At 38.1% G+C, this 25,224-nt stretch overlaps 1 protein-coding gene and 1 pseudogene across 1 annotated transcript; one reads left to right on the forward strand and one right to left on the reverse strand.

The window, feature by feature from the left end:
• Positions 1-235: 235 nt before the first annotated feature.
• LOC145495212 (uncharacterized) lies at positions 236-6,036 on the forward strand (annotated as a pseudogene).
• Positions 6,037-6,524: 488 nt separating this feature from the next.
• On the reverse strand, positions 6,525-23,613 carry LOC145495213 (coiled-coil domain-containing protein 6-like). Its single transcript, XM_081474797.1, has 9 exons — positions 23,390-23,613; positions 14,768-14,917; positions 14,087-14,215; positions 11,400-11,503; positions 10,465-10,625; positions 9,300-9,456; positions 8,753-8,847; positions 8,476-8,585; positions 6,525-7,191 (listed from the first exon to the last, which is right to left on the reverse strand). The coding sequence occupies exons 1-9, from the start codon at positions 23,609-23,611 to the stop codon at positions 7,123-7,125; spliced, it is 1,197 nt and encodes a 398-aa protein (XP_081330923.1). The 5' UTR covers positions 23,612-23,613; the 3' UTR covers positions 6,525-7,122.
• Between the last annotated feature and the right edge of the window lie 1,611 nt (positions 23,614-25,224).

Raw genomic sequence — 25,224 nt, forward strand, 5'->3', positions numbered from 1 at the left:
TGCTCGGAGTAGAACCAGTGGGAGCCATTTAGTCTTTCTAACTTTTACGCTAGTTCGGGCAATCTTGCTGCATGCGGCTACAAGCCGTAAATAACTGTAGCTCCTTTCAAATTCAACTCGGCATTTTGCATTTTCATCCGCAAGCTTTGAGCTCCGCGTTTCGTAATTTCCACTGGAAAAGTGCACGTTTCCATGGGCCACAATACGGCCGGATTCCTCTGGACTATAAACCTTCACCTGCCTTTAGATCCGTATTTAAAATTTAACTGAAAAGCGAACTTCGAAGGCATCGTTCTTCTCTCGAAAGCCGCTAAACTACTCGAAACTGAAAGCTTAGCTGAAGTCCAGTTTGTGATTGACAGCTGTCGCTTCGTTAGCCAATCAAATCATTTGAACAATTCTAACAAGGATTGTGATTGGCTTGTTTTAGCGTGCTTTATCAGAGAATAGTGCACGGCTGACGCCACTTTTGCTCGTTTGGAAAATACAGTTTGGTTTGAAAATTCAGCCAAATGCGTGGGGAAATTATCGGATTCTTTATCATAAAACAAATAAAGAAGCCTCGACTGTGCTCTGTTCTGTTGTAAAGCACTTAGGAAGCGGTAGAGCACTCAAGAAGTGGGGAAAAACACTCGACTACGTTTCGTGTTTTCCCCTACACTTCTTTCGTGCTCTACCGCTTCCTGCGTGCTTTTTAACAGAACAGAGCACAGTCGAGGCTTCTTTATTTGTTAATCATTGGCCGAGAGCCAACCACATGACCTGCAAATAAACGCCTATAAAATAATGGTCTGCTCATGCGTAGTACGGTCTAAATGTGTTTTGCTGCAAATAATATTCTGCTCATGCGTAATTGTAACCATGATCTCTGGTGATTAAACCCAGTTATCGCAAAATATCGTTATTTGTCAGTGTCTCGCAGATCAATTATTTGATCTGCTCTCCATTGACAAATCACGATATTTTGCTCAATCTCGTCCAATAATTGTTAAGTATTCTGCAAGTTGCAGATTGTTGTGGTGTAATGTCACGAATATACTGTAGTGGCATTAATGTGTCACCTGCAGAGAGCGGTCGCATAACTACAAATTGTTTTCGTTTCGATCATATAACGCGAAAATGTTGATGGGGAAAATACGAAAAAAAGCATGGAAGTAGCTAAGGAAGTATTAAAAGAGTATCTGGAGACGAAAATGATTGAAAAGGAAACGAGTGGGGAAAGACGGAAATTTGATCCCTTCACAGCAGACCTTATGTTGACAAGCTCTTTGCATCAATGTGTAATTAAACAATTATTAAATGAGGTTTTTTCGTGATACCCTGAACAATCAAGGTAAGTGTTATATGCCTGAGCCTTTGGGACCTTAATTAAGAGAGCTTGACTGTAAAAATCGAGAAAAAAAGCCTTTTTGCGGCGGATGGCAAAAATAATTTTTTTTCCAATTTTCTCAGTCAAAAACATTTTGCGGGTTGAGGTTCTAGAGAAAAAGCAATACCTGCAATATGGAGGTCATGGGGGTTTTATTTGGGAAGAAATGACGCTTGGAAGTTCACACCAAATGACGTGGCCATTTGGCCAAGAGTTATCTCTGGATGAAATCCCCGAGACTCCTGGTTGTCAACCCTTTGCACTTCATCGTGATCAGGCTCAGAGCAAAGAAGAAGACGAGTCTCTTAAGAAGCTGAATGACTTTTTGGTGAGTCGTGAATATAGTCCAGTGCGGCACCGTGTTAGAGGTATGTTGTCCGAGGTAGCAGAACGCACTAAAAGAGAATATCTAAGAAAAGTTAGGCAAGGTATTGTTGCTGTCGTAGAAACAATTGTACCTGGACAGAAAGATGAAACCTGGGCAGAACTGACACGGTCTGGTGTCTTGGATGCTCAATTTAATGCTAGAAAGATGGGGAGAGTGCATATAGAAGCGGACCATTCAATACATGCGCTAGTTGCTGCTTACCGCCAATCTGAGGCAAGAGTTACTAAGTTGCAGATTTTGTCAATTATTGTAGATATATTCCCGCAACGGCAAATTCAAGATCTACTCCCTGAAGTTACAAAATACCAACTGTTTCAAGCTAAAAAAACATTTAATTTCATGTGGAAGAGGGCAACCCTTACCAGCTGTTCCTAAATACCGCGTTAGCGTAACTTTGCCCAAAATAGACCACTTCATTGGGTTCATATCAAGTCCTCACTTTGTTCAAGATGTTGCCCACGGTACGCGCACGCTGAAGTTATCTTCGGAAGAGACAATCAGTACGCCTAATGTTGTACGCAATATGGTTGCAGCGAGGATAATCAAGCAATACGTATATTGAAAGGAAATCGCATTCAGCCATTTAAGTGAAAGAGAGTTGTACAGGATTTTAAAGTATTGTCCCGCCCAACAGAAAAAAGCACTACAGGGCCTGGACAACATTAGCGCTGATGGACTGCGTGGAGTTGAGAAGCTTGAAAATGTTATCAGGAAGCTTGGAGAAAGGGGCAAGAGTTCTGAATGGGTAACTGGAGTGATCAACCTTTTGATGGCTTTCAAAAGTTACCTGAAGGACAGCTATCGTCTGTACGTCTCCACCTCCTCGAGGTGTCCAGACCACTGCAGTATGTTTGCCTTGAGTGATCCATCAGAGCCAGAATTTTCTGAAAAATGTGATCACTCCCATGATTTGGTGTGCAATGACTGTGAACGTCTTTACCATCTAGAAAGTTTGATGAAGAATGCTTTCTCAGACCCTGAATTTGTTTTTTACAGCAATGACGAAAAAGAAGATAAACTCCACGATGTGCAAGTTTCTCTGGAGTCAATCTATGCCTGGAGACGTCATCTGCTAAGGGCGGTACACCAGGACAGAGCAAGACAAAAAGTCTTGGATGACGTCGATTGAAGCAAGATTTTTATCACGCAAGATTTTGCAATGAAATTCTTGCCACGCCGTTTCAAAGAAACACAGATATAATGGTTCGGTAAACGTGAAATAAGTTGGCACATCTCGCACTGTGTACGTCGCACCAGCTCAAACGAATGTGAAGTCTCTCTGTACTCGCACTTATTTCGTCAGTCAATCAGCCAGAACAGTGAAGTTGTTGCTGCAGTTATTTGTCACACCCTCCAAGAAGAAAAGGCAAGACACCCAGAGATTAATGAAGCATTTTATCGAAGCGACTGCGCAGGATCGTATGCATCAGGTGGACTACTTGTTCCCATACGGCATATCGGTAGGTTGACTGGTATCTCCATCAAACGCTATGATTTCTCAGAGCCACAAGCAGGCAAGGGACCGTGTGACAGGAGCTCCGCCCACCAAAAATTCCATGTTAACCGGATTCTTCATGAAGGAAATGATGTTATGTCAGCAGAGCAAGTCAAAAAAGCTTTGGAGTCACATGGCGGCGTACAAAGTGTTGTTCTGTATGTGGTAGAGTATCCAGAGTCAGCCGGTAAGTGCCCCACACCGCGTATTCCAGACGTACGTCTTCTTCATAACTACCAGTATTGTAACGACGGCCTAAGGGTATGGAAAGCATACAATATTGGCACCGGAAAACTGGTTGCATGGGAGAATCTTGATAAGGTTGGCAAGATACTACCTTCTGAACTTAGAATCACTGAGAGCGGATCACTGGGGAATAGTGAATCTGTTAAGAAAGATAATACTTGCTTGGCGGCAGAACTGCCTGGTCTGGTGAAACCTGTAAGGTCACCCGAAGAATCTGGAGACGAGGAGAGAGATTGCGGTCTGTTCAGCTGCCCTGAACCAGGGTGTGTCAAGTAGTACATTACAATGGGCAAGCTTGAAAAGTACATCGCTACAGAGAAACACGCCTTTCAAGACGTTTCTGAACCTCTTGGTGATAAAGTAATCAAGAGATGGGCCGAACAGTTTCAACAGGTAACGTCAGAGAATCTTTCATCCCAACTGGAAAACAAACTCTCTGCACTGCGTCTCACAGAAGACCTCAGCGTGACCACAAGTCAAGTTCTTCAGAAAGGCTGGGCTTTGAAGGTACCTAAGCGGGCAACACGTTTTCCTGACAAGGTCAGAAATTTCCTCCAAGAGAAATTTGACGTCGGTGATGCTACAGGACATAAAGGTGATCCTGTGCAAGTTTCCATCGACATGAGATGTGCAAGAGATGAGCTTGGTAGGCGCTTATTTGCCGCAAGTAAATGCCTTCGAACACAGCAGATCCGTTCATTTTTCTCCAGGCTTGCCGTAGCACAGAGAAAGAACGTGCAAAGCCCAGCAGATCTAATTGAGGACGAAGTAGGAGATCTAGAAAGTGATACTCAAGCAGAGCAGTATGAAACGGAGTTGCAAGAGCTGCGTGAAGGTATCATCGCTGAGGTCGCAGAGAAGCACCCTATATGTTATGAACGCTTCAACCTGTGTGAACTAAGTCAGCAAAACAAGTTGAAAAAGTTCAACAAAGACATGCTTGTAAGGATTTGTGAACATTTTGAATTAGACATCGACACTGTTTCCAGAAACAGAAAGGAGGGTTTTAATCAAATCAAAGAACTTATTGGAAGTTGCGGCTGCAATATGTAACTGTTTCAGTTAAATTTACTAAGATAGACGTTCATTACATAGAAACGCTGGTTTATGTAACTGAAGCTCAGAAACGTTTCGAGAAAAGCGAAAAAAAAAAAGATGGTACGTGATTACATTACATGCCTTAGATACTGCAGAAATTTAGTTTGTTGTATGTAACTACCATTTGGATAACGATTGTGGTTGCATGACTTAAAAAATCAGCCCAGTGACTTCATGTTCCACATAACACGCAAGTCTTAATTGCGACAATCTGAGGTGATGGAACCTTTTCGCTTGAAATTAAGCCAGAGAAGCTGTTGTTTCTGGGAGAAAAGAAGCCAAGACATTTTTAAATAAATGACGAATGTATTATCCCAAAAAGTTGAATAGCCTTTTGTGTTTACGTGGTTTAGAAAAATCGGTCACGCGAGTTTATGTTGTGTGTTATTAATAAATAACAGCTATTTACAGCATTGTCAATGGCTAATATTTAAGTTGAACTGAAAAGTATATAAAGCAAGACAAGGAGTCTCTATTCCATAAAATGAATCAAGGCACTTAAGAAAAATTATAAGTCAGATAATCTCAAGTTATTTTGATTTTTTTAAGAATTTCACGTTTACAGCTTCAGTTCTTCTACGCTGCTTGTTATAGAAACATCTATTTCACCAAAAGCAGTAGAAACCTCAATTTAAGTAAAAAATGTATATTTTCGTGTCTTCGCGGGGGGTCTGTGAGTGTCATTTTCTAGTCACGTTAACAATCTTTGAAAAACAGAAACCCAAACTTTTAACACATTGGCCATCAATGGCAAAGTACTAGCGACAAGGCAGTATAGTTTTTATCTCTAGAAGTGGGTTGGACCCTGCGTAAACACTTAAACAGTCGAGTGACTTTTTCCATTTTCAGTAAAGCGAAACTTACTAGGAGCTATTTGAACTATTGCATATGGAAATTGACCACTTGGTCTTTGGTTTTGTAGCTATATTTGTAAAGTTAAAGCATGTTACTGATAGTGAATTAAGTTATTTGCATCGGGAAGTAGTATTGGTCTGTCATTGATACAACAAATCTGCTCATAAATTAGACCCAATTTATCATAATGTTCGCCAGTATTACCTCGCTATCTCTTAATTCCTTTTCTGAGGCAATTTTTTAAAAAATACTAAGAATAAATGACATCAATATACAGCGCCTGGGACCCTTTTAACATAAAATAAGTTTCAGGTAATTTGAAGAAATTCGGTTTTTTGACATCCGCCGCAGTTAATGCTATTCTTGTAGTCAAGCTCTCTTAACTGTGTGAAGAACAGGGTTTGATGATGAACCAGCAAAATAACCATACATTGAGAGCTAATCCTCCAATACTCACCAGCACAAATGGCGCCAAAAAAAACAAAACTTCCCTCGATCTCTTACCAAATAAATGGTACTACAATGGTGAAACACGAGTGAATTAAAGATAATTGAACATACGCCGTTAATATAAAGTAAAAAAAAAACTGTCAATACAGTACGGTCCAACATAAAAAAAATATTCCTATCAAACTGACTTTGACAGCATGAATTAGAAAAGAAGAGAAACAAAATAAAAACATATTTGTAATCTGAATAAATCATCCGAAACAGTAACTTGTTCTAAGCGTGACGGAAGTAGTACAAATCATTACAATGAAAGGCACTCCAGAAAGTACTAAGAATACAGTAACTGGGCAAAGAAGCCAATGATGTCTCCAAGAAAACCACCGAGTGAAAAATCAAGCAAGGACTGCTGAGGTAATTCATCAACCACGGGAGACAGTGTTTCATCGGGATATCCAAACTCCGAGAAGAGAGTTGAAAATACGACGCGAAGGGGAGTATTTTTGACGAAATTCGAGGTGTTTGGATAGCCGAAGAAACACTGTCTCCAGGGTTTGATATATCTTCTCAATCGAAACAAAACTAGGGAGTAAACGGAGAAGTAAAATAGTCAAAATCTATGCCAATTAAGACCGGGTATCCAAACCTCATTCACGATTGTGATTTTCTTTGCTCTTTGTTTTAACTTGAATGAGTTTGAAAAAGATGTTTTCAACTAACTGGATAAGTTCTTCCCTTCCTGGAGTTCAAAATTGATTATAACAAATTATCTCTAAAAAAGCAGTAGCTAAAGGCTGTTAGATAGATATATGACAAAATTGGTCGTAAAAGCCACAAATAAAAGCTCATAAAATAGAAGATCGGCCAGTTTACTTCAATGTGATCAGTTTTACAAGCACTTTGACTGGACATTGGAAAACCACTCCAACTGAAAAATATCACAACTTTGTCATCACTTATTGCTGTAAAACAACTTAACTACCTCGCGTAACACCTACATTCAAACAAATATACACCAACAATTCTTGTTACTCTATATCTCCATCAGTGATTCATTGGAATTTTACACCATTTAAAGACCTTTCATAAAAATCGGTACCCTAATAGTTTTTTGGGCAGATATTGTTCACATCAAGTACAGCGAAGCGCCAATGTACTGTCTTACACGGGGGTACACTGATACATGCCAATTTGCTCAGCAAGAGCCTATATCATTGTTCATACTCATGATCCTGAGGAGGGCCTGGGTCCGTGTGATGATGTACCTGGGGAAGACTGAGTCCGCTGACCTCTCTGTCACGGAGAGAAGCAATAAAATGTCTATTATAAATTAACTAAGTAAAAAATCCTCCAAACGTCACAGAGATTACCTCAAGTCCCACTATTCCTTTGTTGTCACCCAATGATAGAGTTTCCTCCTCTACCACTATTTCGTACAAAAACACGTTCGTTTGGGTAATCATTTCATTTCTGACACAGTGAATTTTAAAAATATTATCATTCTGACCAACCTACTAGACTACGAGTAGTCCCTCTTTCGTGCGCTCCTCGCCCCCAGGATTTCGCGCAGCCATTTTTTTCTCGCGGTTTTCTTTCGCGTCACGCACGACGGACTAAGCCAGAAAGGGACTACTCGTAGTCTATTACCAACCTAATAATATACATGAAAAAATTATTCGATTCTGATTGACTGAGAGCAATGCAGTTCAAGTGTAGCACAAGTGCAAAAGTGTAACACCAGTACAAATTACACATCGTAATTGTGGATTATGATTGTCTGAAAGGAAATAGGAAATTTTCTAAGCCAATGATATCAGGTAAACTGATGACGCAAATTTTGTGCGGAAAATTTGAAAAAAAATTTCTCAAGTGAGAAAAAATGGCTTCAAGAATGATCTTTCGACACTTCCTCCATGCGAATTTTTTCGTGTTTATATGTTACTATAGGTAATCATACGGTTTTTCTTGTCCAATTTGGAATTAATTGGCACTTGTGAGTTTTTCAAAAAGCTGAAATTGCACTCGCCGAAGCGGCTCGTGCAATTTCAACTTTTTAAAAAACTCACTCGCGCAAATTAATTCCAAATTGAACTCGAAACTGTATGATTACCTATAGTAACACAAGAAAAGACCTAATTAACGTTGGAGAAAACAAACGAAACTGCGACGACCCAGCTTTACTGTAAAAGGGTTCCTGTAAAAGTTTATTATCTCATGGTTCGGTTCTCAATCAATAGAGAGATTAAGCATGACGTTACGTCAAACGGCAAACGGCAAAAATGAAACTTTTGCTCTCTGTTTTCAGCTGTCTGTACAGTAGAGTGAAAATTTTTGTATTTGCGGTGAACAGTAGGAGACATTTTGCTATTTTTGCGTGATTTATTTAAGGATTAGAAGAAAAGAATAAAAAATCAGAGGTAATCTTTGCTGTTTGCCATCTGCCGTAAACGTCATGCTTAAACTCTCTAATGTGGACTGTCTAGCTGTCGTTAACGAAACGGTACAACAAAGACACAAAAGATCAAGTCAAACACGAAAAAGCAAAAAGCTTGTGAGTAAAAGTTAGTAAAACACTACCTGTACTGTGTGAGTTGGAGGTGAAGAGTTTGCGGAGGAATGGGATCCACTCAACCTCTCATTGGAAGGATACCTAGGCATGCGCGGTGATGGTGGAGTGAAGCCATACCCTAAAAACAAAGGTAAACAAACATCGATAATCGATGGCGGAAATCGATCATTGCTATCGTCACCGTCACCGTAATCGTGCTCGTCACCGTCACCGTCACCGTACACTGTACAAACGCAATGATACCAAAAGAATCGCGGAATTATACTAGACTTATATTAGACTTACCCGGAGATATGGGTCTGTTGGTACTTAACGGAAGGGGACTTGATGACGTGCGGTCCCTCACTGAAGTCCCGTGAGAGGTCATCTCGTTGAAGTGCCTGTAAGAAAGAAGACGTTAAATCGAGCCCAGGTGGCTTCAGCCAGTAAACAGGCTACCCAACGATGAGAGCACAAAAAGGCAAAGCGTTGATTATTTGAGGTTACTTTTTCTCTCCAGGCTGACTAGGTTCCTTAAATTTTTTCATGAGGATTTCTGCCGAACAGTGAATTTCAAGCTACTTATTACTTTGTTTTAGTTGCAAATCGACCAAATCCTGGTAGCACTTCCAAATCAATGTCTGTTAAAGAATTCAACACCTTCAACAAATTAACTTGTTTCTTTAATATTGCATTAATTTGACTGCTTTGTTTTGATTTTTCTGTTATTATTTTTAATTTGTGATATCAGGTAGTTCGAAGAAATTAGCAGCAATTCTAATCAGGAAATTCGAGGGTAAACAAAGTTGATGATGATGATGATGATGATGATGAATCGCTGTGACGGACTTACCTCTCATCATCCATCTCCAGACTTGACTCACTCTCTGACAGCTGTCGGCTTAGCGCTTCTCTTCTCTCCATTTCTCGCAACAGTTTCCTCTGTAATCTAATGTTTTCTTCCTTGATATGGCGTTCCTCTTTCGCATAAGCTGCCATCTTTTCACAGTCTAAACAGAAAGTGGAAGAAACATGCGACTTTCGACAATCTACCGCTTCTCAATGTCACAGCAAAGGAAAGTGCTCCAGCAAATATACAAACGCTCGGCAGTTGTCAATCGCATATTAAGATCGATATTAATACTATTTTGTTTCACAGGTGTGGTTTCATATCCTGGAAAAGACGATACCTGTTTTTACTGTACTCAAATTCACAATTAGCCAATCAGAAGACGTGTCTACTGTCCTCATATCTTGCGATATCAAGTCACTGACTTGGGGCCCGTTACTCGAAGGTCCCGAAAAGTTTTGGCACCCGGAAAGCCGTAGCAAAATCTCGAACATTATGATTACAGAGCTGTGTTATTCACATATTTTTAAGATGAACAGAGGTTCTCTTCATTCAAGAGGTTTCAGGCGTACACAGCTCTCTGGTTTTAGAGAAAGATCAACCAAAAATGGCTTTGCAGGCCCGAAAAGTTTCCGGGCCTTTCGAGAAACAGACCCCTGGGGCCCGTTTCTCGAAAGCCCCGGAAACTTTTCGGGCCGGAAAGCCATAGCAAAATCTCGAACCTTACGATTACAGCGCTGTTTTATTCACGTATTCTTAATATGAACAGAGGTTCCCTTCATACAGGAAGTTTCAGGCGTATACACTACTCCGTTTGTAGACACAGATGAACTGAAAATGGTTTTACGGGCCCGAAAAGTTTCCGGGGCTTTCGAGAAACGGGGCCCTGGCCCGATAAGATAAGTAATTGTAGTTAGGTGTCCCCAATTAGTGTACATAGTATGCTAGCGACTTCGACACGTTAATAAAGTTCTTATCTTATCTTATCTTATCTACTAGGGTGCGGTTTATACATAATCGGATATGTCACATTGTCCAGTAGTCAAATTAAGCGACTACAGCACAAATTTCTATACCTTTAACGACTTACATGGGAAGTATAAATAATCTTGTTATAGTAAAACATTTCACACTAACAGTAGTGAGGAGTGCGTGGAGCGACACTTACAGTCAGCTTCAGACTTAGCCAGTTGTTGTTTAAGTTTCCTGATTTCTTCTCTCAGTGATGTGATGTGGGACGCTAAGTCGCCCACCGCATCCTCTCCATCTGCAAACTGTCGGGGGGAGGGCGGCTCAGAAATAGGTTCTTCTAACTTCTCTTGGAGCATTCTAGAAATAAACCGAGTGTGTTACCAAACTACTCAAAAAAGCCATAAATCTAGTTACAATAATCTTATTGCCACTTTCTTTAGGGATAAAAAATAAATTAGAGTTGTCCCGTGCTTCGATGTTGCCGACATCATTATCAAGGTAAAAATGAAAAAAAAAATGCCCCAACAAATTCGATTGTCTTATCCACGAATTGTTAATTATTCAAGATCTCAAGACAACTTTGAATGTGCAAACTGACTCTATCCGCGCGAAACTGAGATCACAAGCAAATGCCTATCATACCAGTTCCACTAATTTAAATATATTAACACCCCGATAAAACTGTCATTTTTACCTTGATAATGACGTCAGCAACTTCCAAACGTCAGACAACTCTAATTTTATTATTTCTATTGAGGTTTTACAGATAAAGCTGCCACAAAAATCATTGAAATATATTTGTGCTTCCCCTAGTACAAAAATCAATGATTGCACATCATATAGTGGAGTGGAATCCCGATATTAGGAAACTTTCATTTCTCCATACTCTCGATAATTCAATTTGTTCTCCTTGGATTTGCACTCTCACTTGTACAATATCATTTCAAACCTTGGATAACTGGAGACTCCTGAAAACTGGAAACAACTCTCAACACCCGTGGGAAAAAGTCACTTCACATTCAGTTTTTGCCATGACCCCCTGGGGGTACTGGTCGGCTGGGAAAAATTACTCCTTGACAATTCTAGAGCCTGGTTGCAATTTATGTTGGATGTTGTAAGTGTTCTTCTTACCTCTTCTCTGCCTCCAGTCTGTCCATCCTTTTCCAAAGTCTGTTGACTAACAATTCTTGTTCTTGTTCCAATGTGTTTTCAAGATCCACTTTTTCTTTCCTCAGCTGATGAAAAAAGAAAAGATACTGGGATCACTTTTAAACGTACCTTAAATTTTCTATTCGAGGATCTGTTTTAAAAATGTTGAACAGCTTTAGAATCTGTCAAGTCCTGCACTGTAGACTTTGTATGTGACTACAACAGCCAGAGCAGTAGCATTATTCTGATGCTGTTTTTAAGCCTAGAATGGCAGGATTAAAAGCAGAAGAGAAGTGAAAATCATCTGACAATATTCTTTGAAAACTGAACTGAACTAGCCACCAACACTAGTCACACAGGATCCCTGTAGTCAGCTTGGACTTTTCCAATTGGTAAACAACGTTTGGATTTAATTACAGTGCTAAGTATGGGTCTGTCATACTGGTGCACCACTTTTGTACACCAATATGGTGGCCAGAAAGGTCTGCAAGGAGAAAAAAACTGATTGCGCTTCCAATTTTGTTTGATTGCTTTCTCTGTAATAACCTCTTGATTCTCTCCACCCACCGCTACTATTGAGCAAGTTTCGGGCATACGGTTTTCGAGAGAATACCGTACAACTGCTAAATAGCTACCTCACAGACCGGAAATATCGAGTTAAGATCGGTCGTCACGTCAGTTCGAGTCGACTGGTAAACCGCGGCTGTCCACAAGGCTCCGCCCTTGGCCCGCTGCTATGGAACATTTTTCAAAATGATCTACCCTATGGCCTCAATGCGAAATTGTCGATGTACGCAGATGATCACCAAATTTATCATATCGGGGACGACCAGAGAGCCGTTACATCGCAACTCAAGGAGAGTGCTAATTTTGCTACAAATTGGTACGGCTCAAATCTCTTAGCCGGGAATATCAAGAAGTACCAAGCCATGAACATCGGCTTTAGTCAGAGCAATGGTAACATCCATGTAAACGGAGAGGAAATCAAGACCACGGATAATCTTCAGCTTTTAGGCGTGACACTAGACTCCGATCTTAGTTTCTCCGACCACATAAATCTTAGCTGTAAAAAAGCTAGTCAAAGAATAGGCGTTTTAATGAGATTAAGAAACCTAATTCCTACGCAGTCAAAACTAACATTGTTCAAATGCGCCATTTTACCCTACGTTACCTACTGTCACTTAGTATGGCACTTTTGTAAAGCTAGCGATACTAGAAAACTGGAGGGAATACAAGAAAGAGGCCTCAGAGCAGTTTTTAAGGATAACAGCTCAAGCTATAATCAACTGCTCGCGAGGGCCGGTCTGCCCACATTACTTAATAGACGACTTCAAGACCTCTCTACTTTGATGTATAAAGTTAAACATAAGTTATGCCCCTATTATCTCTGTGATTTTTTCAGCAATAACCCTAGTACGTATAACTTAAGACAATCTGACTTTACAATGCCAAGGTTTAACTCGGTGAAATATGGTAAGCACTCGATCAGATATCTAGGACCCAAATTGTGGTCAAAATTACCAAAAAGCATGAGAGAGGCCACATCTCTCAGCACTTCTAAGACGAACATCAGAAATCTCAACAATCTTGATGCATTACTAGATGATGGCTGCAGAGGCTGTCCCCTCTGCTCCTCCTAAAGAACTTTTTTTAAGTATGTATTATTGTATTATAAAATCCATTGTACATAGTCCCATAACATCTTTTAACTTGGATTTAAATTTTACTATTGTAAATTTAGTATTTTTTTTCTAATTTAACTCGTTTTTGTTATGTCCCCGTATTAGTAGGGGAGTTTTTCCCCAGCTAGGTGGTTGATGACATTCTTAATAAAGTTTCTATCTAATTACATAAGTTTACACTCTTAAATGCTCATTTTAAACTCTGAAAAGAATATCTAATCAAAGTATTTCACCCATCAGCATAGCATGAGCTCAATGAGCTCCAGTCTACTCAAAAAGGCATTTGCAACACGAAAGAATACCTTTCTTTCCACTGGCATCACATTTTAAGACGTTTTTGCCTGGGTATGTGTACAAATCCAAATTTTGATGAGAAAGTGACTACATGTATGTCTTGCATTTTTTAAAATTTTTGTTGGCCTTTCCTTTTTCTCCTTTTCTTATCTTTTCTGCAGTTGTTGACTTCTACTGGGCTTGCTTCCAGTTCAAGAGTAGACCATATTCGTATTCTCGGCATTGGACTAGAACTAGCCTACAACTGAGGCTCATGCCGGGAGTCTTTTCAAAGGCAAATTACATCATCTCTTTTTAATGATATTCCCTGCATGAGCCTCCATTAGAAGCTAGGTCCAGTCCCATAATGAGAATACAAATATGGCCTATTCCCAAGAAAGCATCTTCAAGAATTCTGACCACAGAGTAGCCAAGTGTAGTTGAGGGAAATGTACAGATGCCATTTGAGATCAAATATCTAAACCACAGTCACATTGCATGATTAGTTTGCTTGATGACTTAACAGTTCCAACAGAACATCATTGTCAAGAGAAAATATGATTCAAGTAACTTGTTTAACTTTATACATTTACCACTAAGGTCTTTTGCCATATGATTCTGGTGAAATCAAGGATATTTAACCATTGATGGCCACCACCTCCAAACACTTTTTTGTGACTCTTAACCCTTTTTCAAAAAAGGTTCATCAGTTACCTGTTCCAGAGTGGTCTGTTTTGAGGTGACATCTGATTCAAGTTTATCAATCTTTCTCATTAGTTTGTTTACTTGATATTCTTGCTCTTGTTCTAATGTTTGTTCCAACTGAATCTTTTCTTGACGTAACTAATTAAAATAAACAATAAGATACATCAGATTTAATGAAAGAAGCATGCAAAGCATTTGTACTGTTACAACTGGTCATTACTCTTTCTATATAGTCCAAGGAATTCTACTTGCTGGCTACCACTCTTCATGTTATTTTAGATTTGTTGGAGGAAGTCATTTGCTTATTTGGCTTTCTTTCACATCATCACTGTGTGCTTGATCATAATCTTGAAAACAGCGAAGGTTGGTTTCAAATTACAGTACATCTAGACTAAATAATTACACCTAACAGTTTGCACGGTGCAACCATTTGTGTGTGAGATTAGATGTCAACTTGCACAGAACAAAGGAAACTTCATAAATTATAGAGGAAAATTTATTTATAGTTAAGTCAGATAAATCAAGTACACACAGTGTTCAATCCACAAACTGCTTAAGATTTCAATGTGAGTTGTAATGAGTTAAAATTAAATTCAATGCATGTTTAAGCCCTGCAGCTGCATTGGCCTACCACAAAAATCAATAAGATTGAGTTTGATTGAGGTGATTAGTACTCTCTTTGTGTTCTACCTGCATAAGTTTCCGTGACAAATCATTGGTAAGAAATTCTTCCTCTTGTTCATAATTCATTGCCAAGGTTTCTTTTTCTTTCTTAAGTGACTGAATCTTCTTCAACAAAGTGTTGGATATAAACTCTTCCTCTTGCTCTGCTTTAGCTTGCTGTTGAGTGAATGTTCAAAAACTCATTTAATAATTCATAAAGGAAACACACAAGATATGAATGTTTAATGAGTGTCTTTAAATTTGATAAAGACACGGCTCAATTTTGCAGCCATTTTTCTCCAGAAAAATAATAATAAACCCAGGATTATTCTACAAATGAGTGGATCCACCACAAACGTTTTTGAAGTTGTTCAAAACACTCATAACATGTGTTTTAACAGGTTAAAGACACTCGGCTACACCTCATATTTTAAATCCCATAAAACACTGCTGCTCGTTTTTTAAACATTACATAAAATACTATTATAACATTATAAGATTGTTGAAAACTGTTTTCTGGTGGTTCTGCCAGTGAAATGTCTGACAAATTTGGTAATATATTACCTGGAAAATTACATAATGTAAAATAACTTCATGTTCATATTCATATTGTTAACAAGGTGGTTCTTAAGGTTTTGAACAAACAATTTACTCTTCACCGCTCAGTTGAATACTGTTTTCCTTACATTGACTGCACTCAAGACAAAACATGGAGGATCAACATAACATTACATGGATGTCAATAATTTTTGCAGTACATGTGGTCATGTACATTGTTATTTATAGGCAGGGACAGTTGCCAGGAACAGGGTTTTCTTAAAATTTATGGACACATTTTTAAAGGTCTGTACATATCATAATATTCGCCATAACATTTTTCTTTATTACATGATCCAGCTTGCAAAACACCTTCATTACTTAAAGAGAGGTTTCGTAGTTGTTAACACATTAAGGATGGTTAGGACATGACAGCAAGATGGTATACTCTTTATATGCTTGTTTTTGAAAAGTGTTATTTCCCAGATTTGTTGATGCAACCAAACCCTCTGTACATGTTAAAGTTTACTTGTACAATGCATATGAGCTTAACTGTAAGCTTGTTGTGAATGTTGTTGAAATAACAATAACTACAAATTTAAAAAAAAGTTATTGTGGCACATAGTTGTACCATAACAGTAACGGTAATATCTGCCAATACAGTAACTTTTTTTTAGCTATCAAAGCAGGGGGCTCTTACTCATACAGTAGTAGCCAGGACAAATTGCGGGTCCTGGCCCATGGCCCTTGGTAAAAGTTGCGACATGAAAAGGGAATGGGCACTGCATTTGAATTACTTTAAAACTAGATTAAATTGTAAAATATAAGTACACTGACTAACAGCTTTAAGGTACTCTACAGTAGGGGGTCAGAGCCACCTTTAACTTTTTCATATTTCATAGTCATATTCTGAGTCTAAAAGTTCATATTTCATAGTCATATTCTGGATCTAAAAGTTTCTAGTCTAGAGGAATCTGGTCACATTGTGGCTCATGAAAACGTGTACTTTTCCGATGGAAATTACAAAACAAATAGCTCAAGCTTTCGGACGAAAATGCGAAATTCTGACATGTATTTGAAAGGAGCTACAGGTATTTATGACTTGTAGCAAGATTCCTCGAACTAGAGTCAAAGTTGGAAAGACTAAACTGCTCTCTGAGTACAGGAGAGGATATCACAGCAAGCTTTCAACTGATCACTCATTGGGTGAGCATTGTAATTGTTGAGTTTCACTTTGCTGAAATGATCAGAGCAAACAAGCATTACTGCACTGCATGTAAGTGTTGTTTGAGCATTTCTACAAAAATAAATTTTCTAATCACACACAGAGACAGCTCAATCAGTGTTTTCTGTCGTTGTTTTACTTTTAAAGTATAATTTCTGCCTTCATAACGAATATAACATTTTTATTGATTAGAAGCGTTCACTAAGTTAAGGATTTGTGTATTTCGCTACACAATAACCATCTTGTTGGAATCTAGCAAAACTTGCTATTCTAGTACAGTATTAACACTGCTGTTCTTAACAAAAGCCTCCATGCAGCTATGTTTACTGCAGACAAATAGCTCCTTTTCACTGCATTTGTCTGCGTATCAGGGAACATTCAATCTGGGTCAAATTCGTCAAAATTCCAGAGCAAAAATTTGAAATTCAGCTTACCGTACATCTGTTCTCTGATAAAGAGCGTGGGTTATATGGAAACTTTATTATAAATAGTAATAAAATTAATATCAGTATCTCTTGATTTACCCAGAAATGATCATTAATATGATAGAGAAGTTAAGTATATACGTATCTTGTTAGACGTTTTGGTGTGTACTATCACTGTTTATTATATGGAGAAGAGTGTTTTACTAGGAACTAAACCACTCGTAGATTCCATACGCCACTTCATCCAGGACCCGAGTGGCGTATTTTCCGTATGTCACCTTTGTGAGTGTCGTATCGTTCAGTGACCTCACGATTCCCGCCTTTTGCTTTTGTTGAATTGGTTTCTCCATATAATAAAAAGAACATTACATGTTGGCTCGAAGATATGAATTTTATGTATTGATATTGTAGTGATATTGTTCTTGCCACTCGAACATAAAATTCATATCTTCTCGCCACCGTGTAATATCCTCTATATATTTTTACGAGTTGTGTCCTATTTTGACCAGCCCATAGGACAGGTCAAAATACAAACAACAAGTAAAAATATCACACCAAAACATCTAATAAGTGGTTTATTATCCAACTGCTGTACTTAATACATTTATCAGTGAAAGAGGGAGAGTGTGACAGTTTTGCGTACACGCACTGGCCTGTCTGGCAAACAGGTTTGCTACTGTACAAATAACAGTACAATATCGCTGTACGTTCCTACTCGTTTTGCATGATATTTGGACGGTATTCACTACAGTTGGATAATAAAAATATTTGAGGGGGGGGGGGGGGCGCTAATTCGAGGATTTACGGTATTCAAATTGATCCAAATAAATATATAACAAATAACCCAGTACGCCAATGGCACAACTGTTTTTCTTAAAGATATTTGGTCTGTTCATAGGCTCTTTGATCTGCTGCAACAATTTGAAAACTGTTCTGGTCTCTGAAGAAATCAATCTAAATCAGAAATACTTTGGCTGGGATCATTGCATCAGAGGAAGGATTCCATTCTAAATCTAAAATTAAGTGATGAGCCTCTCTATGCCTTGGGTGTATATTTTTCATATGATGAACAACTTGCCACTGAAAGAAACTTCTTTGAAAAGTTGAATAAACTTAAAAAGACACTGAACATTTGGTTGTCTCAAGACATATCCATATAATTATGGAAGAGTAAATATAGTCAAAACGTTGGCAATATCCAAACCAACTTTTATCTGCAGCATGTTAGACACTCCAAAAAGGGTTTACCAATAAAGTAAATAACATAATATTTGATTACATATGGAAGTACAAGAACACAAAACTCAAAAAAGTGACTATAATCAAAAATAAGGAAGGGAGGAGGACTTAATATGTTGGATTTTATGTTATTTGATAAAGCGTTAAAGATAGTCTGGGTAAAGCGCTTATGAGCTAACAATAAAAGACCATGGAAATTCATCCCACTATCCTTACTTTCCAATGTTGGCAGCAACCTTCTTTTCCAGTGTAACTATAACATTCAATATTTACCCCGGAATGAAAACTCACCAACATTCTATCGAGATATAACTTCCCACTGGCAGAAAATTAATAGCACTAACCAGAAAACAAAAGGAGATGTGTTAAATCAAATAATATGGAACAATCACTTTATTCAAGTACATGTAAACAAGTCATCTGTTTTTTTCCCTGGCTGGAAAAAAGTCGGCATTGAAAATCTCGTGCCTTTTTGACAACAAAAGTAACACCTTGATGACTTTTACAACCTTCATGCAGAAATGCAACGTCAAGAGTAATTTTCTACAGTATTACAGTCTTCTATCTGCAATACCACAGGAATGGAAAACTATGCTAAAGCAGGAATGTCTTCTACCGTAACTGAATACATACTACTTGCTATCGAAAAGCTCACATGCAAAACAATTTACAATACTTTACTCAATCACCAGCACTTCCCTCCTCCAACTGCAGAGAGAAAACTCATTGAACGTGGGTTTATCTTTCAAGAAAGACAAAAACATCTTCTCGCTTCCTTTTCGTGTCACAAATGAGGTAAAATTATCTGTGTTTCAATATAAAATAGTTCATAATATTCTCTATACAAGTAAAATTCGGTACAAGACGAAAAACGAACAGCAACCAGATTGTCCTTAATGTCACGACATTGATCAGACACCACTCCATTTAATTGTGGAATGTCCAATCGCTAAATCCTTTTGGAATAAATTTACAAAGTGGTACAATGCTACATGCAGAGGAAACATTGCTTTGGAGCAAAACAAAATTATAAATGGTGTTTTAAGATACACATTGTCCAGTTTAACCCTAAATCATTTGATCATAATTCAAGCCTGCAAATAACAGTTGGTCGTCGGACAATTTTCCGGTAAATTTGAGGTTTTGACAGGTAAAAGCTTAGCCTGGTCGGACACTCTGACCGGGCATTTCTGCTAAAATGAAAAATATTTTAACTGGAAATTTGTGGCCGAATATGGGACAAGTTATTTTGTTATACTGCCACACAATGTGACGCAAAAAAGCATTGTTATCGGTTTTGTTTTATTCTAATTCTGAGAATTTTACCACGCACAGTGTGCCATCTCAAATGTTACGTTGAATTGTAAACACATCACAACAGTGCCACTATTCCTGCGTGTTAATTTACGCATTTTGCGGTGGCATTGTGAAAGATCGTGAAGCCCCATTTAGTCTGAATTACGTTCGTCTGAAAAACTACTTAAAACTAAGGTCTTGTGTAATTACTCGTTGTTTGTTACCACCAAGTGTTGTGGAATTAATTTTCAGTTGTAATACATTGACCCGATTAAAGATATTATGGAAATTGAATACACAGCCCAAATACTCACATTTCGTTTATCTGAATGCAATCGCTTTCAAAAATTTTAAAACCTCTAAAATGTAACCAAATGTTTTTCTAGTCCATATGATCAAAACTCAGTTTAATTTTTAACCCTTTACAGTTTTTTTACGTCTGCCAGTGTGGTTGAAATATAGTTTCCATACCACAGACATATTTTTGTGAAAAGCGTAAATGTACAAATTGGTCATGCTTTATAGTCATGACCGCCCCCAATTCCACATTTTAAATAATTACGCAAATTTTTTATTCAGTTGACCTCGAAAGCTTTCAGAGGAAACTTGCTTTCAGAAAAAGCTGAAGAATTCATTTCAGCCAATTTTCAAGTCTCTGAATGTTATTGTGAGGTTTTATACTGACAAGCTGTCCACGCGGGAGATTGTTTCATCCCTTTTCCCGTTCAGTCCCTAGACGTCGTGGGAAACTTGTTACATTGGAAATGCTTGTGTGACTAGGGGTATAAACGTTTGTAAATTTGTCAATTTTCAACAGGTAAATTAATACCAGACGTAATGTAAAGGTCCCCTTGCTGGTGCTAGTAGCGATTTTACACTCAGTTAACTTCTAAGCTATTCGAATTTGCAACCAATATTTTGGTGAAGAGTCTACACTGAAATACCAAAATGTCTCAAATGTCTCTTTTTAATTTCTAATGACAAACAGTTTTTTTTTGTCCGACCAGACTGGCTTTTTGTCAGGTCAAACCTTGTCTTTGTCCTGACAAATGACCTGCCTATAGACAAGATTATTTGCAGGCTTGCAATTGGAAAATATTTTCTTTACATTAACGTAGTACGTGATGAAAAAAGACCCCAGTTCACAGATTTTGTAACCCTTGTTAATGAAAAAATTGAATTAGAAAAATATATTGTGATTACGACAAATAAACTACTTTCTTTTAACAAAAAATGGTCCAACTTTTTAAACAATTAATTATTGGAGGCTAGCTGTGCAACTGCAAATATTGTTACTATCCATTTGTAAAAAGTGTAATTAAATTTATCAATTTGTAAGTAATTGTATTGTATTGTAATATTAGTATTGCTTTTAGTAGCATTAGTATCGTTTTGTTAGTGTAATCGTATTGTAAGTAGTTTCATATTTCTTTTAGTTGTTTTTAGTACCTTATTCTGAAGTAATTTGTTGTAGATGAAATAAATTTATTAAAAAAACATTACAATATCGCTGTATGTTTGTACTCATTTTGCACCATATTTGGACCGTATTGGCTGCAGTTGGATAATAAAAGTAATTATTCAACACCGTAGTTATCATTGATTCTGAAAGCAAAATGAACCATTAGGGTTTTCAGTCAGTCTCCAGCCTAGCTTGTCAAGTCTATTTGTAATACAAGATTGAAAAAGGAAAGGTAGAATTAATTTACAAATCAATTCTGGAACAATAATTTTTCTGATTTACAGCTAAGCTTGGCTGATCAGCTAAGGTGTCAGTAAGGGGAAAATTTGCCATTTTGCATAATTTTACTTTTTTAAGCGGTTGGATAAATCTTAAGGTAATCTTTAAGATAAAAAATACTCCACGAAAAAATATTATATCTGCTGCTAGTTTTGAGGATTAGTCAACCGATACGTAAAATTTCAAATGCTAATATAGTAAATCAAAAGATAATTTCATGTTTACTAGCTCTGGAATTCTGACTTCACACATGAAAAAGCAGTTTATTCACTGGTGAATAATTTACCACGTGCCATCACAGAAATTTGTACCTGTTCCATGTTAACTGTCACAGTCCTATTGTTATAAAGAAAGTTGATTCCTTTGCGGTGTCTCCCTTGGTGCGATAATCTCATAACACTTGGATGCCGCCAAATTTTATTTTTTCTCTGTTTCTCGAAAGTAAAAAATAGGCGAGTTGTATGTGCATTTTGAGTTCCAGGTTGGCAGCCCCTGGACCAAATTGGCTGAAATTCTGAGAGAACACTGTCAGAACGATCACTGACAAAAGTGTGTCTGCAAATTCTGATTATTCTTTTCATTAAAAAGTTATGCCTTTTTTTCACGGGCAGTCCTATTTTTTTCCCTTTTTTAACTTTATCCTCTTGTAAAATAATAACAAACACATGTGCCAAAAATCTGAGACACGGTTTTTGAGGTCAATGTGTGAAGAAACGAACGCCATGCTAATCCTTTTTTTCGACCTAAATTTAGCGGGCGTATACCTTGATTTATGGGTTTGTGAAGCTTTGTAAACATATTCACATTTTCGAAACAGGGTAAATTTTTACCGTTTTAAACAAGGTCATAATCTGTAGTTATTAAGCTTCCGATAGATATACTGTTTATATGGGTTTTTGTTAAAACCACGAATGCGAGAGGGGACCACGCACAGATGGCCAAATGGGTTATACTGATACCTTAAGACTACTAAAAGAAATCAGGGCAAAAATTTCTAACAAAGTAACATATTTATTACATTCCATTGAAAAAGGAACATTTATAATGATCTGAAACTTAGTCCAATTGATTGTAACAAAACTTTGTAACAAAAACAAAGGTCACCAAGACCATTTTTGATTATTATTGATAGCTGTTATGGTAGCTACATGTATATGACCCTCAGGTTTTTCATTGGGAACTTTAGCAGTCAGAAATGGGAACAATTATTTTCTGAAAAAAGTCACTCTTGCATCAAAAATATTGGGGAAGATCAACAAATTAGACTTTGATCTTACATTATTAACTATTATAATTCGAAAAAAAATCAGATTATCAAACAAATTTAAGAGTTTGCTGCCTGCATGCATACCCAGTATTTCCCAAATATATGTTCTCTACCACATTCAAAAAAAATATCTTAAAAACATGTCATTTAAATTTATGCATTAAAAAAATGGGGTTTCTATGGTCATTTAGGAGAGAGCAACCATTTACTATTTCCCAGTCAAGCTTAGCTTGAAGGACATCTCCAACACTTGCAACCTGAGAATATTTATATCCAAAATGTATGCTGAAAGAACGTGCAACACAATTCAATGGAATAACCTTAAGCGAGCTATATGTCATGGATTTCCTGTCAAAGTATTTTTAAATCAGATTTGAATATAAGCTGTTTTCTGCCCTTGTCTTTCCTTTTTTATGAGAGTTGTACCTGACATTATTGGTTTACTGCGTCATGAATGTGTTGAGAATGAGGAAATTGACCACAAAATTAAAATGTCTCTCTCTGGCCAAAGTGTTCCACTGTTATTTCGTGAAAGTAATACACCACACTTTCTACGGCTTGATGGGCGCAACAAAACCACTTGGCACGTTGGGAGAGCACTCGAAAAGCTTCCAGTTCATTCCCCCAGCAAACGACTCGTGATTTTATACGAGCTTTCCTTATGTGCAGTCTATGGCATGAACAACGAACTTTATCTATCACGACTTGCAATGTTTACCGGTTTTGTCAGTAAACGTTGTATACATGAAGTCAATAATACAAAATTAAACGACCAGACATGCTAGTCCTTATTTCTGAAAATACTGAAACTACCACGTTTCTGATGACATGACGAGATAGAGTTGTCAGTGCCTTGAACTCCAGTTCTCGTACTGCATTTAGCCATTAATTCTGAAAATGACAAGAGAACTCAACTTACAATAGAGACGCTCGCCTGGCGAAGAGCTCTGTTTTCTTCCTGCAGTTGTTTACAGCGTAATTTACATGTTTCCAGTTCCATTTTTAATACTCTATTCTCCTGCTTCAAAAGGGACATTAAATTTTTTTCTCTGTGAGCAACAGATGAGGTGCTTTCGTCTGCACTCATGTCACTGTCGCTAAATCCCGTGCCTTCCATTGAAGAGCTCAAGGAGCCCGCCATGTTGGAAACACACCACAATGCACCACAGCTATACCCTACTCTTCTCATGACAAGACACAGGCATACCATGTTACGTTAGAGCACCTACTCGCCGTGAAACATGATGTTACAGCACTGTGACACCATTACAAAAGTGATGTGGTGGGGGCGGGGGGGGGGGGGCGGGGGAGAGGGGAGGGGGACGGTGGGACTTTTTCAGCTTGCGAGAATTTTTTTTCATGCCCACTGCCTCTCTAATTTTGACACTCTCCACTATCTGAATGCCTGGAACAGGCTTCAAACAAAGACATATATTTTGCATTCACTACACAGCCGAACACACTCAAAGGTTGAGGCATCGGCGGGTTGGTCAGCCAGACCCAAGGTATGTTTTATTTAAAGCGGATAAGAGGTACATCAAGTGACGTCCTACATGCGCCAACGCCGGACATGTAAACCCCAAAAACCTCTTGTTAGGAAAAATAGGAACCGTGTACCCCCGACCAAATGCAGTGGTGCCACCTTTGGGATTTTAAGGTTGATCTATAAACAACAGAATGAAAAAACAAATCATATGACGCTAATAACACAATAAAAATAAACCTTATGGGAAAGTTCTAGTGGCAAGGCTGACCGTAGAATGTCACAAGTTTCTGAACCGTCTCTTTTTACAAACGTACTACCCATGAGCCTTCGCGTACTGCTCTCCCACCCAGTTCTCCGTTCCGTGTCGGCAAAATATTAATTTATGTCAATACCGGATTATCACAAATTTCATTATGTTTCACTCAGTCTTTCTGCTATACTGTCAACATTATACTCCGGGGGAAACATGAACAAGTATGAGATATATCCAAGATGAAAATGGCTTATATGTGCTGTAGTTCTATTGTCTAAAATGGCCTTGTATTGCAGTTTGATGTTTAGGGAAATATAAATTTTATTGAGTGGCCGTCCACTAACAAATATGGGGCCAAAGGCCTCATTGCGCTAGGTGGGTCTGGAGGCATACCCTTCCCCCCCCCCTGAAAATTTTGCAAAATTGAAGCGTCTTTGGTGCGTTTTCCACGATTTTCAGAGGATAAATTTATCGATCGGACTTGAATGATGCGTCGTTTACTTTGCCAAAAACCTAAAATAGTTTGAAACTGCACACGCTAAGCACATAAGTTGTGTTAACACCTCCATGAATGCCTTTGATTCCAACGTTTGATCTTGATCTTAGCAGAAGTGTTACCACTCGACATGTATGTGCATATCTGTGCACACTTCAGTTGTGAAATCCTTTTTATATGTTGAGGCTTTCAAAACATGAATCAAGCAGGATCGCTGTTCATAGCACATCGTTCTATCCCTGTTAAGCTATGTCTATTCAGTGTCCATAATGAGGTTGTTTTTTGCAAAATGTATCAGCCTGGAAAAGGAAAAATGTCCGTTTTTCTAATTGTAGAGAAAATCTGGTAAATGGGGATTCCACCAGGACCCAAAAACTGCAGTATAAAGTGGCTGGCAAGGTCCCCTTCAGACGGGTACAGTTTCTCAACCCGACAGTGGAATTAAGTCTGCAGGAATTTTTTAATTCTTCACTTCTTCTTTGCTCGATTTTTTTTTTTTTCAGTCACCTTCCCTCGCAT

The sequence above is a fragment of the Orbicella franksi genome, chromosome 8, assembly GCF_964199315.1.
Source record: "Orbicella franksi chromosome 8, jaOrbFran1.1, whole genome shotgun sequence".
NCBI lineage: Eukaryota > Metazoa > Cnidaria > Anthozoa > Scleractinia > Merulinidae > Orbicella > Orbicella franksi.

Coding starts and splice junctions, on each gene's coding strand:
- LOC145495213 (XM_081474797.1), bottom strand. CDS start 23,611: ATGGCGGGCTCCTTGAGCTCTTCAATGGAAGGCACGGGATTTAGCGAC. Junction 14,918..23,389: donor GCCAGGCGAGCGTCTCTATT/GTAAGTTGAGTT, acceptor TTCACTCAACAG/CAAGCTAAAGCAGAGCAAGA. Junction 7,192..8,475: donor CTCCAACTCACACAGTACAG/GTAGTGTTTTAC, acceptor TCTCCGTGACAG/AGAGGTCAGCGGACTCAGTC.